Source organism: Anopheles arabiensis, chromosome 2 (assembly GCF_016920715.1).
Source record: "Anopheles arabiensis isolate DONGOLA chromosome 2, AaraD3, whole genome shotgun sequence".
Taxonomy (NCBI): Eukaryota; Metazoa; Arthropoda; class Insecta; order Diptera; family Culicidae; genus Anopheles; species Anopheles arabiensis.
In genome coordinates, this window is record NC_053517.1 from 77,321,659 (window position 1) to 77,337,290 (window position 15,632).

The 15,632-nt window shown below is 42.6% G+C and overlaps 3 protein-coding genes across 3 annotated transcripts; all 3 read left to right on the forward strand.

Moving 5' to 3' along the window:
* Nucleotides 1-800: 800 nt before the first annotated feature.
* Nucleotides 801-7,370, forward strand: LOC120893525 (spermine synthase). The gene is given in 6 exon segments (XM_040295478.1): nucleotides 801-1,124; nucleotides 1,126-1,323; nucleotides 2,894-3,005; nucleotides 5,222-5,344; nucleotides 5,514-5,950; nucleotides 6,025-7,370. Coding segments are annotated over 6 exon segments (1,128 nt in total). The 5' UTR covers nucleotides 801-1,037; the 3' UTR covers nucleotides 6,196-7,370.
* A 729-nt stretch (nucleotides 7,371-8,099) lies between these two features.
* LOC120893527 lies at nucleotides 8,100-11,330 on the forward strand. The gene is given in 3 exon segments (XM_040295480.1): nucleotides 8,100-8,765; nucleotides 8,767-9,747; nucleotides 9,815-11,330. Coding segments are annotated over 3 exon segments (2,724 nt in total). The 5' UTR covers nucleotides 8,100-8,260; the 3' UTR covers nucleotides 11,053-11,330.
* Nucleotides 11,331-12,869: 1,539 nt separating this feature from the next.
* On the forward strand, nucleotides 12,870-14,002 carry LOC120893526 (rutC family protein UK114). The gene is made up of 3 exons (XM_040295479.1): nucleotides 12,870-13,103; nucleotides 13,171-13,400; nucleotides 13,697-14,002. The coding sequence occupies exons 1-3, from the start codon at nucleotides 13,036-13,038 to the stop codon at nucleotides 13,813-13,815; spliced, it is 417 nt and encodes a 138-aa protein (XP_040151413.1). The 5' UTR covers nucleotides 12,870-13,035; the 3' UTR covers nucleotides 13,816-14,002.
* Nucleotides 14,003-15,632: the final 1,630 nt, after the last annotated feature.

Genomic DNA, 15,632 nt, shown 5'->3' on the forward strand with positions numbered 1-15,632 from the left:
AAACCAATTTTTACGTTTTTTAAATTGTTTTTTGTTGCTTTAATTGTAGTGGTGAGAGCTTGGAATCAGACCTACTCGATTCCGTGTTCGGAATCAATTCCACAACCGATTCCAATGCCGGAATCGATTCCAATTTCGGAGCCGATTCCGGAGTTGATTTCGGATTCGATTCCGGAATCGGAAAAGACAACGGAATCAGAATCGGCTCTGGAATCAGAATTCACTCCAGAATTGAAATTAGCTCGGAATCAGTTCTTAAATTGAGATAAAAAGTCAGAGGCGAAATCAGTTCGAGAATCTCCATGAGAGTGGATCGTTTACCAGTAAATTTTTATTCTTTGCGCCTCTAAATACGTAGCATCATAGGATCCAAACATCTCTTCTTATGGAGATGCTCCAACCGATTCCGATTTCAAAGCCGATTCTGATTTTGGAGCCAATTCCAATTCGATTCCAGAACCGATTCCGATTTCGGAACCGGACGAAAACAACGGTCATTTTAAAAATGAGGTTTGAAAACTGCTACCTGGGCAATTCATTTTCGTGGGGACATTTGCCGTTCTGCTCAGAACCTATTTTTTCTTTTATGATATTTTCATTTAACGACTAAAGAAAATTCATCTTAAAATTCAACAAACCCCCGTTTTAGGACGATAGTAGGATCAATTTATTTAATTTAGAACTGATGCAGGCAATATTTCCATCTTTCTCGGTTCGTTCTCGCTGGCAGAAGTTGTGTGTGTGTGTGTCTGGGCCGCTGAACATTGCACTAACACTACCTTACCTTACTGTCAAACTCGAAGAACAGTTTGCTTCCCCCGGTGAAGAAGACGGCACATCATTTTCAGAGCGCGAGTCTAGTGCGGTTCGGTTGCGTTTGTCTCTTTGCCAATACGCGACGCGTGTAGTGTGCCGTACATTTACTGAAGCTAATTGTTGGTTAGCAGCATCTGGACCGCGTCGTGAACGTATCCAAACGTGTGAAAAGTCTCAAGTGCAGTGCAAGCGAACAGAACCAACACCGCGCGCGTAACACCATGTCGGCCAATTCGATTTTGCTCGATTTTTCACTCGACCCCGCCCGTATCATCGACGAGGTGTCGCGCAAGGACATCGTGCGGGTGTGCAAGGAGGGGTTTGGAGAAGTATCTGGCCGGGCTGAAGATTTCCTACGACATGCTGACGACCGATGGGTATCTGTGTATTCTGAGCGAAACCGGCACCGGAACCATCGTGACCATTCGCTTCTTCGAGCAGGGCCTGATAACGATCAACGTCGAGTACTACCGGAAGGATGGCGATGAGGCGAAGATATCCTTTGAAGTATGCGTTTTGGGTGGATTTGGGTGGATGAACTGTGCAAGGGTCCTGGTTTTTCGCAACCTGGGTGTCTCGCTCCTCTGTCTCGTTCTGCCAAAAAAGGGAAAGAAAAGATTTTGCGTGCAAAAAAGGGTCACCAAGTGTTATGCAGCTCCTTGCCCGGGGGTTTAGTGTCTATTTTTTTTTGGTTCTATTCGTTCATCTATATTTATTACTGCAGACTGCGGATGCGTTTGTGTGTATGCGTGTGTGTATGGCTGGCAGCGAACCATGTGCCAAGCCATAGCACATGCTCTCTTTTTTTGTGGTGCAAACGCAGTGAAGTTTCGTAGGCAAAATTTTCCGCATCGAGCAATGTTCTCCCCGGCGTGGTGGAAAAATCGATACAGGCAAAGGATGTGGGGTGCTTGACGCACACGCACAGTCACGTTTGTTTAGCACACAACCACAGAGGCAAGGTCATTTCACGAGGCTCAAGTGAAAAGCCGGCTGTGTTTTGCGTATGTGTGCGTGTGTGTGTGTGGGTTAAGGAGAGCAAAACCGCGCCGTTTGTTTTGACAGCACCACTGACATGTGCTCGGTGCCCGTACAGTGGGGGCCGTAGCTATAGGTGCACTATATCATATTCGTAAACAATTGATTAAAAATGGGTTAAAAATGATTTTTTGTTTTACTTGGACTTTTTGCAATGCTATTATCTGTATGTAAATTATCCAAATCCGTTTATCGCAAGCAATTGCCATTTTTGATGTGATTAAATTATCCATTGAGGTTCCGATGGTTTTGCTGTATTATCTTTTTTCTTGTTGAAGCAGTAAATACTAAGACCATTTTTGAAGGGAAGTTATTATTTTGAAATATTCTCTAACATAACATACGGGATTTCAATTCAATTCAGGTCGCTTATAGAGCATCAGGAGCGCTTATAAGAGTTTACCCAGCTTCACACATTTGTTCAGAAGGTTTCTTCCAGATTTGCTTAATTTAAAATTTAATATAAAAAAGAAACTATAATTTTGATTTGAAAACTGCATTTTTTTTATCTTTCCGTTGCATTCTAGCTTAAACTTCCAATAAATGAAACTCTTTTGCAGGTGATAATAGATCGTACAGCGTTACTCGCTACACGCTAAATGCCAAATCACTATTTACGCATCTTTTTGGCACACTAACATTAATTCTACATTTGATGGGAACGATGCCAGCAACTTGTTGCTTCGTGCAAAACGACACATTTTTGATCATTTTGATCGAGGGTTTATAGGTAGCCAATAAACAGCAACTAAAACAAAATTATATCTACTAATATTTTAAAGAAACCGACGTACCTGAAGTATCGTTCCGCGGAATTATCTGCATTTGGGCAAATAGATCCAATTGGTTTTCGTTGGGTAGCTCCAGTTAGCAGGTTTATTTTTATTAAACACCTCTTGCGTATCATTGTAACTCACATGTTGCGTCCCCTATTTAGTCTAAATATACACTATTTTGCTCACTATTTTCCTGCACAAACATACGCACCCACGGTTTTGGTTTTTGCTCGTATACAGTCGTTTTGTGTGTCTTTCCGTAGAACATGAAAATGCTAGAAAACGGTTTGCGCATCAGGCTGGAGGCAAAACGCTCCAAGCACCTTCCACCGATAAAACGGGGCAGTAGCGTTGACGTTTACCTAACAAGCTCAGGTCAGCCATAGCTTGCATTTACACTCGATTTTTACTACTCATTAACTCATTCACTGAACACTGCACAATCCTGTTTGTTTAGTTTCCACTATCCTTCTCTTTACTCCATCACCACTTCTCTCGTTACTTAGCTACTTTTTAGCTATTTGCAGCAAACGTTTCTCTTATTTACCACTAATCTGCCACCACCCACGTGTTTTGCCATGTGTTTTGTATAGTTTCCTTACCGGTTGCGTTTGATTATGGGTTTACATGAGTTTTGATATGTTTGGTTTCTGTTTGTTTGTTGATGTGTTTCCCTTTTTGCTAATTTGTTTAACTCACAGTCCCTTTTCCAAGTGGAACTTTAATACTCTATGTTCCATTGGTGTTTTGTGTGTATTACCACTTAAACCTTAAACTAGTTGAATTTTCTCTCTTCTTATTAATATTCTGTTAGTTTTATACATACTTGTTTTTACTTGTTTCAATCGAATGCTTTCTATTGAATTTATTACATTTTTATGAACACTAGCTAGAATTAGGCAAACTACCAGATTCACATTACAACATTCATACTTTCCATCCTCGGAACCCCGTTTGGAGCAATCATTAACGTTTTATTTGTACACGTGTAACATTGTAGGGAAAGATTGTATCGACCATTAGTGCAACATGCCATTTGCTGGTTACAAAGTTTTTATTTGAATTTATTTCTTGTGTCACAATTATTGCAATCAGTTTAACAAGGTTTAAGCAATTACTATTGGATCGATCTGTTTGATTATGGTTTTCTTCAAAAATGTATGGATTTCTAAAATCCTTGATTGCAGGGATCATTACTGTTCCCGAGGTGTTTCTTCCTTGATAACATGCCAATTTAAATTTAACGTTTTGGTTTAGCGTTATATGACGAGAAGAAAAGCTAAGAGCAAATGTTTTTCAAAACTGTATTCGATACTTTATACATCTTTGCTTTATCGTCCCAATTGGTACCTCGCTTCGGATAAAACGTTTCCTTGTAAAACCAAAATTGTGCGAAATTTGTTTTCCCGTGGTGCTTTAATCTTTCGCTTGTATTTCCCCAGTCCTTGTGAACACAGAGATACGTTCTGCCGGAGTGAACATTTTCTGCCGCCTATCTAATACAACTAAATGAATTTGTGTGCCGTTTAATACAAACTGTTTTAATCGATTTTTGTTCCTTTCCTTCTCGTTTCTTTTCATTTCCGCCCTTTCGTTTTTCGATACTGAAACTGGACATTTTTATCCATTCTCCGGACGTTAATAATCACCATTTCGCATCACCAAATCTCACCACCCGAAACCATCTCATCACCATCTTCACAACCACCACTCCCACACCAAAAATTCTCCATCGAAGCAAATACGAGAGCTCGAGAACAATTTGGTGCAAAAACTAAAATTCAACCATGGCCAATCGCTACCACCGCTCCAACGGGGTCCCTTAACCCGTTATTTCCCGACCGCAGGTAAGACATGCGAACATCGTAGTGATGGTAACTCTTAACATGATAAGCTTCCATAACTATTGTCTGTGTTTGTTTGTAATCTGTGTGTGTTTTTATGCTTTTTTTCCTAAACGATGTCCACCAACAAAGCCTGTACTTCATGTTATTGTGTTTTTGGATAATTCGCTTTGTCTTGTATTTGTTATTACGTGCGTTTTTCTGTAAAGATGTAATTTCTTTGCACATTTTCCTAAAAAACATAATGAAAAACGATTGTTTCACTATATTTACTTATTGCTTCAATTTTGTAAATATGTTACTCTGGTTTCCTACTTTATATTGTACATTTCACATTGTTTTATTAACATTACTTTGTTATAATTTATTATTCAGTAGGAATATTGCCTTTCTATGCTATGACGTTCTATTCAAATAAATGATGATAATTACTTTATCAAAATGTTTATCTACTACGTAGTATCAAAAGCTTTCATCTAAATAATAGTAAAAATTGTTTCGTCGAAATGAAACACAAACAAAGTGTAATTATTTTGTTTATACGCTTTTCCTTGTTTTCCATATCCTTGTTCTCATTAAATGTTCTCCAAGGAAAGTAAATCACGCTTTTAGCATTTTTTTCAAAAACTGGTGCTTCAAAATGCCGTTAATTCCCATTGAAATATGCAGTGAAAAAACTGTCATTCGCAAAATGTATCTATGTATTTCGTGTTACATTCTAACCTGGGGACTGATTTTATTTTACAGACGAGCGTGTCATCGAGTACGATATCGACCGTGTGCTGTTCGACAAGCGGTCCGAATTCCAGAAGATTCAGATCGTACACTCGCGAAGCCTCGGCAACATGCTGGTGCTGGATGAATTGCAAAGTATGTATGAAACGGTGCCCCTTTTTACTATGTTTTCGTAGATAAGAAATAGATACTTTTCAATGATGAGAGCAGCCGAAATCGCGAACCGCAAACCAGACCGATTGCATAAGAGTGAATGTCAAGGTTTTGATGATTGTTGTGCGTCACGATTTTTTATCTCCGTCAGATATTGCCGAGGCGGATCTTATCTACACGGAGACGCTGATGTGCCGTGGTAAGGAAGATTACGCCGGGAAGGAAATTTGCATTCTGGGCGGTGGCGATGGGGCCCTGCTGTACGAGCTGCTGAAGGAAGGGCCCAAGATGGTCGTAATGCTTGAGATCGACGAGATCGTCATGCAGGCATGCAACAAGTACATGAACACCATCTGCGGTGACGTGCTGGAGAAGCGTACGGACGACAACTATGAGATCATCGTCGGCGATTGCATGGTGTACCTGAGGAAGTACATCAAGGAGGGGCGCAAGTTTGACTACGTGTTTGGCGATCTGACGGACATCCCGATCTCGGACACGCCTACTGGTGAGATATGGGATTTCATACGCACGATCCTGGAATCGTCCTTCCAGGTACTGAAGCCGGACGGAAAGTTTATGACACACGTGAGTGGGGCCTGTGCAGAGGGTGGTGGTTGTTTTTACGCTTACTTTATTAACATTCTTACCCATCCTTACAGGGCAATGGTGTCAGCTGCCCGGAATCGCTCCGCATGTATGAGGATCAACTTGCCAAGCTAACGCCAAAGGTGACGTACACAAAGAGCTCGGCGTTTGTGCCCTCGTTTATGGAAGAATGGGTGTTCTATCAGGTGCAGCGTGAGGTCGCTAACGCCACCGAAAGCGTTTGACTTTGTTTCGCCAGCATCACCGCCACCACATTTGATCTAACGTTGCAACTATCGATAGCGGCAGTACTGCTAACCTTGTCTCTTCCGCTAGCGATGCTTTTAATTCGCTCGACTGCGAGTAGCACTAGTTTTAGCAGCAGCAGCAGCAGTAGCAGCATCAGGTCACGATAGCAGCACAAAATAGAAGACACTAGAACATAGCAATACTAGAACTACGTATTTAAACTACTTAATTGGAAATACTTGTTAGAGAACACGACGCGCGAATAATGGAGTGTGGAAGGCAAAGCTTTACCAAAGTTTGTCCAGAGGAAAAGAGAATTACGGATGGGAGGAATCGAGAAGGAATTGATTTTGTGGCACTAGATGTGTGAAACAGTAGTAACTTTATCTTCCCATTTTCTTCCTGCATACGCTTGGACAGTGATAGCAAGTATGATAGATAAAATCACCATGGGATGGGAGTAGAGTTGTAAACAATTAATCTCAATTCTTGATTCGAACGGTGGCAACTATGAAGCTAGATTATCGTTTTGTTTTTTTCATCTTAAGTTATGAACAGTTTCTGAACGGTACGAAACGCATCCCTGCGTTGGTGGTATCAATATCAACAGACACACATTGCGTATGCGTTCCTTAGGTACGATACGCAACAAAGACATGCACAATGATGGAATTTATGTTTGATTCATGTTTCTGTAACTAACTTAAATTATCACAGCAGAAATTTCCTAGTCCCAGTAAAGCTTCGTGGAATGGAACGAAGCAAAAAAAAAATAAAGCGCGGGAAAGCAACAGGAACTTAATTATCACGCTGAGCAGTTAGGAGAATATAGCTTTAGTTGCAAGGGATGTGTGTTCTTTAGTTAATTTTAACGTTGACTTTGCTGTTTAGTGTACTTACGGAAGAGAGTTGCTGGTTGCTCTTTTCACTCCCCTCCTCGCTGTGGTGGCTACTAATTAAGTGTAGGTGAACCAAGACAGAAACGGCACCACACACACACGGGTTAAGAGAACGGTGTGCGAGTGTGTGCATGCTTGAGAAGCAAGTTGTCCAAACGAATTGCCATTTATGAAATAGAATTTTGATTAGCATGCAAACGAATGTGTTCTATCTAAGTCACAATAAAACCTGTGAGTGGCTGGTGAAAATATGAAAAAACATGCACAAGAAAGTGGTTCATATTTATTGCTTTTCTTTCATAAACGGAAAGAATCGAGCGGAACAGTACGAAGTGGCTCGGAAATGCTTGTCCATGCCATGTGACAGGTATTTATATTATTAAAATAATTATTTTGATTTCACTTTATTTTTGAAGCACTTTCAATCATTCTCATGTTTTATTTCTATTTTCAGAGTCGTTGTTGTTCTTGGTTGGAATTATGATAATATACTTGGTTTAATTAATTCAATTTTTAATTTCTAGTTCTGTTATTTTAATTTACTCCTTATTCTTATTAATCTTTATCTTATTACTCTTATCTTATTTTAAATAATTTAAATTTAATTTTTTATTTTTTGTGTTTATTTGTATAGAGACTTAGAGCCGATCGGCCTCATTCGCTTCTTTTAATTTCTTATTGCTTACGGTTATTCAAACAACTATTATCTATTGTATTACACCATAATAATAATGATAATAATAATGATAATAATATTTTTATTATCATCATAAATAGAAACAATTGGAAAAGAAACAAACAACCATAAACTAATTTTTGAAAAATCTAACCTAATAAATAACACATGATATAATATTAAATTAGAATTTAGCAAAAACAAACAAACATTTTATTTAACTTTAAAATTTTTGACAGGTGGAAGCGCATTCGCGGTGCGCATTGTGTGTACACCGCCAATAAATGCTTGATAAATCAAATATCCGTACTTCGGTCGGTAATGAGTCACATGTGTTTACATCTGGTGCAATGTTGCACCGCTTCGTTCATAGTCTTTCGTTCCCTTGTGCAATTCAAACACGCTTTAAATACGGTCGCACCTTCCGGGGTTGTGCTTCACAGTAAACGCAGCCATCGGGTCCGGCTGTACGCGTAACCGAAAGCGATGGCCGGCGAAATGCATCGTGGTAAATTTAAACCGGACTGTTTTAAAAGTTTCCCGCTGCACCGTGCCGCGGCCAGTGGATCGGTAGCCGAGTGTACGCAACTGCTAGCCGATGGCACGAACCCCTACCAACCGACACCGGATGGTTGGTCCGCACTGCATGCGGCCATAGCGAACCGGGAGGAAAGTGTTGTGGATTTGCTGCTCGAACCAGTACGAAGCAGATTGGACGATCGTGCGGCAAACGATCCAACATCAGTTCCTCTGGAAGGCGGAGCAGACGGGCTGGAAAAGCAGACCGTGCCTGATTGCCTGGACGGAGGAGGACTGCGAGCAGACGGTACCGCTTGTCGCGAGCTGCCCGGCCGGGATTCCACTCAGCCTGCAGGTGTTTGTACTGCTCCGCCACCCAATTCATGGACACCGTTTTACCGCCCTGGATGTTTGCAACCGAACGAAATGGTGTGCCATTATGTGGCTCATCCAACGACTGTTGCCGAACGGTGTGCTATCGCTTGACCGGAGTGATATGAGGGGTGATGGCGCTGTGAACTATCTCCAGCTAGCCTGCACACTTTCGACGAAGGAAATAATAGTGAAGCTCGTCGGTCACGGGGCCTCCCTGGCCGTTGCTTCCGGTGGTTCGGCCCGCACACCCTTCATGGCTGCCGGGGATTCGATGCGCAAGGATGTGATCGAGCTGCTGATCAGCAGGTACAGCGATCGATTCGATCCCTTTGCCTGCGATACGAACTATTACAACCTGTTACACTTGATGGTTCATCGGCAGCATATTGGCATGGTGGAATGTTTGGTCAACTTCTTCCTGCACTACCGCACGACCAAGCTGCGCGAAACGAAACCGGTGGCACTGAGTAGAATCCTTTGCTACGAATCAAAAGACTGCCCATCGCTCCACTTTTGGAACTTTGTACGATCATCGCCCATGAAAAAACTGTGCGCCAAGTATATCGGCGAGTGTGGCATGGAGTTGCACACGCGGCTGGCCGATGATACGATCGTACTGGCCGTTTTGATTGCACGTGGCATAGCGTTAGAGTATTGCTTCGAGCAAATTGAGCAAAACTTGACACTGCTAGAGTGGCAAGATCACTACAGCAGGCTGAACATTCTGCATCTCTTGATAAGATGGAAGCAGTTAACGTTCGTGGAAGCTCTCTATCGCAGGCATGGTGCGCTGGTGAAGGATCTGTTCGAGGTGGAAGAACCGGATAGAGACGTTCCTGCATACGAGCTGCTGCGACAGCTGCTTCACAATGCGGACGGGCAAGGGATACTGTTTGTGGTGAAACATCATCGAGCTTTTTACCTGAAGAATATGGAAAAATTGCGCCAAGCTGTTGTGATACAGCACCACAGCCCTAATCCATCTTATGATAAGGCTTTGGACGTGTTGGGGGAAAAACTGCCGGAACTACGGGAACATATAGAAGCGAATAAGAAACAGCAGAACATAAAAGAATTAGGTAATTGTTTCTGTAATCTACAAAATGTTACAAAAACTATGATCTAATCGATCTTTTAATGTTACAGATTTTTATGACCATTTACGGAGCCTCTGTGACAGTTTTAAGAAAACTGTCCTCAAACTGGAGACTGATGACAAAAAGTTGGACGACTATTTGGACAGCAATGGGAGGACGTTCCTTCACGTTGCCGCTTCGTGGGGAAACAAAACGCTCGTTGAACGGCTGCTCGCGCACAAAATGGATGTAATGGCTCTGGATGACAAAGGTGCCCTGCCGATACATTGGGTGTACAGGTGCGAATCTATATTCGAGCTGTTTTTGGAACGCAACGTACCGGCACAGCTAGCGTACGTGAATGCGGCCGGCTACAATCTGCTACATATATGCTGCAAAAATGGACTACATGGCGATACGCTGAAGGTGCTGCTCGAGCACGGCATGGATGTGAACGGTGCGGCACCGGACGGACAGTTACCGCTCTCGCTGGCCTCGTGTTGCGGTACGGTATCGTTCCTGCTCGAGCACGGTGCACGCATCGATCTGTTAAACGAAGAACTTGTGACTGGGAGTCTAAGGCACATGCATTACTGTGCAGCAATTGCGCTAATAAAGCGCGTGGCCGATGCGCCGTGGTTTCGCAAGTGTGCCCACATATACCTGCCCTGGCTGGTCGGTGATCAAAGCCGGCACAGCTTTGCCTGGACTAGCGAAGAGTTTCTGCAAAAACATCCCGACATTCGGCGTCTGCTGTTTGACAGTTTGTACGAGCACTCGAAGGATCAGATGACGGAACTGTTCGCCCGTGTGTGTCACCGAAAGATGCAGTCGTGCGTGCAGTGGTTTATGGAGTACGATTATGATATCGATTACGACTACAAACACTGGAACCAGTCAACACCACTGCTCGGACTGGTAGGCTACATCGAGGACGATGTGAAGGAACAATGTGCTGTGATCGAAAGACTGCTCGGAAAACCGATCGATGTAAACGCTACGGATGCCTGGGGCCACAATGCTCTGACCATGTTCGCGTATAGATTCAAATGGATAAGACACTGTTGTGGGTGTGAGTTGGTGCTGGGGATTGTGTCGGCGCTGCTCGAGCGTGGCATTAAGGTGGATGCGCAGGACAGTGAGCGGGGTAATACGGCTTTACATTACGCGTTTGAGTTTGGGCAATTGGAGTTGGTTGAATTTTTAATTGCAAACGGGGCAAGCGTAACGATCAAGAATCAAGCGGGAAAGCTGGCTAGTCAAATGGGGAACGATATGAGTAGCAGCTTGTACGGGTTCATAAAGTAGCGATACGATGTGATTCAAGGTGATAGGCAATTTGAGCAGTATTTTTCCTATTTCATAGTTTCCAGTACAAATACTACTACAACCAAAGACAAAGTAAATCAAAGCTTTAAGCTTAGTGACAAATCGAGTAATGGGAAGAAGTGAGTGAGCTTTCGGGTGATAAACGGATCCAAAGATGTACATTTGGACATTTGTCTACAATGTCTTGAAACATTCTTCAGGTGTTTTGAGAAGAACGTTTATTACAATTAAAATAAATTCCGTTAGCTTACTCTTAATGGTTTTACTTACTTACTTTCTTATCCGGCGCTAAAACTGCCTTGCGGTCTTGGCCTGCCTCGGGAGTTTCCGAAACCATCTCGCGCCTTCGTCTGCCAATTCGTTATTCCGGCCTTTCGGCCACCTCAGTTTGGGCATACCACGCCTCGTCTGTTCTTGTGTACGGCCTAAAAAGACTTAAAAAACTGACTGAGTTGTCCGTTGTGTACAACATGGCCAGCCCACCGGAGCCTGGCGGCCTTGATACGCTGCACGACAGTGAGGTCGTCGTACATCTCGTATAGCTCATCGTTATAACGGCTTTTCCATTGTCCTTCCACACATACGGGGCCAAGTATCCTTCTGAGCATCTTCCTCTCGAACGCGACTAAGAGGGTTTCGTCAGATTTGGACAGTGTCCAAGTCTCAGAGGCGTATGTGAGTACTGGTATTATATAAGTACTATATGGTCCCAGCTTCGTCCATCACGACAGGTTCTTTGAGGTGAACTGATTTTTTCAGGCTGTAGAAAGACTGGTTGGCAACTAGAATCCTTGCGCAAAACTCAGCTACGACAATAGCATGCGTTGCTGACCTTTGACCCAAGATAGGTGAATTGTGAGACGACTTCAAAAGTGCGTTCACCTATCTGTACGTCACGCCTAAGTAGATGTTGTTGTTTGAATAGTTTATAGAGGCTTTGGCTCCAACGGAGTTCTTTCGCCTCTAAACGCCTATGTAGATTCTGATTATTTATTGGTAGGGCCACTGATGTTGCCTCCATCAGTTTGGTCTTTGCCTCATTTATCTGCAATCCGAGGTACTCTGCCGCCTGTTCGATCCCTTGGTAGGCTTCTGATACATTGGAGAGCCGCAGACCAATGACGTCTATATCATCAGCGTATGCCAGGATCTGGGTTGACTTATTGAAGATGATTCCCGAAGTCTCCATTCTCGAGTCACGGATGGCCCTCTCTAGCGCTAGGTTGAATAGGAGACAAGCAAGCCCGTCCCCCTGGCGTAGATCTTTGATGGTAGCAAAAGGCCTTAAGAGTTTTTTTTTCATATATGCATAAAGGTAAATTAATAAGATAATAACAATAATTACATTAAAATCCATTCAAAATGTATTTTGGGTGTAGATAAGGGGTGTTGAACTCGATCGACTTGATCTTTTGGCCCCCTTAATTTATGCAATCAGCTAAGCTGGTGTCAAACACGTCCGCTCAAGAGCTCCAGTGGTTCACCCCCTCCCCCCCTCTACCACTCTTCTATTCTTTTTCACTCTTCTATTCTTTTTCAAATGATCTAGACCAGTTTTGCAGGGCATTTCAGCGCACACCAGACGGGGCAACGTATTTAATTAATGTTTAATCAATTACCTCATTCGATATATATTTTCTATTAGACTTTTTTCAAGATAAATGATATAAGAATGTAAATGAGAATAATACTTGTTAGATTGTTTCAATGTAATCATTTCACAACGTTTCGTTAGCGACCGCGTGCAAGACCCCTGTACAAACAAAGCCGCGCTACTCTTCGGCGGCTTGCCTGGGCACATGACAACATCAACAACTGATTAACAGCTGCGATTTCTGTCCCGTATCTCTGAAATTCTCAAGCTGTTGTGAGAAGATTGTCTACCGGCGGCCCTCAGTCGCTCTTGTGCAGTTGCCGTAAACAGTTCGCCGAAGCAATCCCCGCAGTAATTTTCACATTTCGATGATGTCGTCGATCGTACGCAAAGTGATCTCCACCAAGAAGTGCCCGAAAGCGCTGGCACCGTACAAGTAAGTGTGTTGGAATGTTCTCAACTTGTTTGCGGTGAAACATAATTTATTTTCCTGCTTGTTACAGCCAAGCCATCGTGGCTGACCGCACGGTGTACTGTTCCGGTGTGCTCGGTATGGAGCTGGATACGCTGAAGCTGGTGCCGGGTGGTGCGGCCGCCCAAACGGCGAAAGCGCTGGAACATCTTACCAACCTGCTGTCCGAGGCGGGCTCCGGCATTGATAAGGTTGTCAAAACGACCGTCCTGCTGGGCGATATGAACGATTACGCCACCGTGAACGAGGAGTACAAGAAAGGTAAGAGGGTGCCAGGCGGGGGGTGAAGGGTGTGGGTAGCATGGAGGAGAAGGTTCGATGGCGATAAGCGTGGGGTTGTTGTTTTGTGTTTACTTCCCTGCTCTACTCTTCGATACCGGAACCTTTTCACACAGCTTAACAGTGCCGCACAGAAGAGCCATGACGACGATGATGATGATGGTGATAATGTTGCGGATGCTAATCGAAAAGCCAAATCATAAATGCTCCCCTCCCCCCCCATAACCCATCGAGATGCGGTCGGTTCTCATGCTTTTTTCCACCTTCCTGTTTTCCAGTGTTCAACAGCAGCTTCCCAGCGCGAACCTGTTACGGGGGTGTCAAGTTGCCCCTCGGTGCTGCGGTGGAGATCGAAGCCATTGCGTTGACCGGTTCTGTGGTGCACATTTCCGAATGACTAGAGTCGAAAATGTAACAGCAGCAAGCGCAATGATGATGGTGGCATTTAGCGAGCGAGGGTTAAATGAAGATCCGGTCAACTAATGGGCGTGCGGTTACGACGATTGCATTGCGTGCGGTTGGCAACAGTTGGGCTAATCTCATTCCGATTTATGGAACTGTAATAAATGGCAAAACAAATTGTACCAGGGTTGTTTCTTTATTTGTATTCCTTTAGCATGTATTGGGGATACTTTTAAAACTGAAAGTGGTTTTTGTTCATGTTATCCACCTTTTAGAACTTTTAGATTGTTTTTTTTTAATAATCTCAAAATTCTTTGTGGATAATCTGACATGTTTGTGAGAAATATCGCTAACTTTCCCACTACACTATTCAATCTTTACATACATAAAAATCTCATATAGACTTATAACAGATATTATGTAATATTTAATTAGGTTTTGTTGCAGTTTGCAATTAATTTTTCAATCATTAAAGAGTGACTTATGCTTTAATCTGATAGTTTAAAAGTTGGCACATGGGTGTTGATAACCTGAGCTGATGATTAATTATGTTATCTGTTCGTCTCATAATTTACGAGATAGTGAAGCGCCCCCCCCACCCATACTGTTTCACAACGTTTTATACAAACGACACAGCGACTAAAAATACGATTCCAGACAATTTTACAAAAAAAATCTTCAGAACTTTAAGCCCCGAATAGACTGTGCCCCCATATGTAGGACTGAGTATCTTGCATTGGTAACAAAAAGTCACTGAAAACCAAACCCACCAACCCCAAACGCAGGCCTTGACTGGCAAACGGTTGTTGTGTCAATGCCAGAAGAAGAAGCATAGCTTCAGACAAGTCATGATTAGACTTACCAAACATAGTTGATGAAAAATTGCACCGAATGTTAACCATCACAACAAATGGCTCAATATATCTGCAGCTTTTCAAACCTATGCACAATTATATCACAATTTTTACACTTTTTCAATTGTGCTAGGCATTGATTTCCATTTTAGAAGCCCAGTGGATTTGCATCTGGGATTTTGCATCTGTGAGATTTGCTTTTATGTAGTTCGCAATTTTGGGTCTGTGTCGCATTTTTACGACAACCAATAAGTTTGCTATCAAGAATTTTCTTGCAACCAATAAGTTTGCTATCAAGAATTTTGAGGCACTGCAGTTAGCGATCAAGTAGTTTGCGACCGAGAGGTTTGTGACCGAGAAGTTTGCCCCCAAGAAGTTTGCGACCAAGACGTTTGCGAGCAAGAAGTTTGCGACAGAATGTTGCGACTAGATTTTTGAAAAAATAATGTGACTATATTTTACGACACGATTTCGAGAAAAAATAGATTTGAAAAAAAATTAGTCGAAAAGATTTAGAGATATTTGCATATTTTGCAAAACCTTTGAATATTACTGGTTTAAACCTGATTACACCAGATGCACTTATAATTAGTTTACTAAACAAGTTAACACCTGTAACCTTTGAGATGCATTAATCTATTTAGGTATTAACGTTTAATTAAATCCGGACAATTCCGAGTTTGGAGTTTAGCACATACCATCCGGAACCGCTTCCGATTTTGGCATAGTCATACGGAAGCGATTCCTGATTTTTGTGAAATACACCCATCACTATCCTAGACCAGTAATCGGCAAAGTAATGCTTGCTAACCGTATTCGGCTGTTTGCTGACTAGATGGTAGCCCATTTGCCTTTTTAAAACAATCACACATTTTACGATATGCCAAGGCTGTGTTCATCAGTTTGGCTATTTACATGTCCACTCTGCGAAGGTTTTTTTCACAAAAGTGCCTCTTTA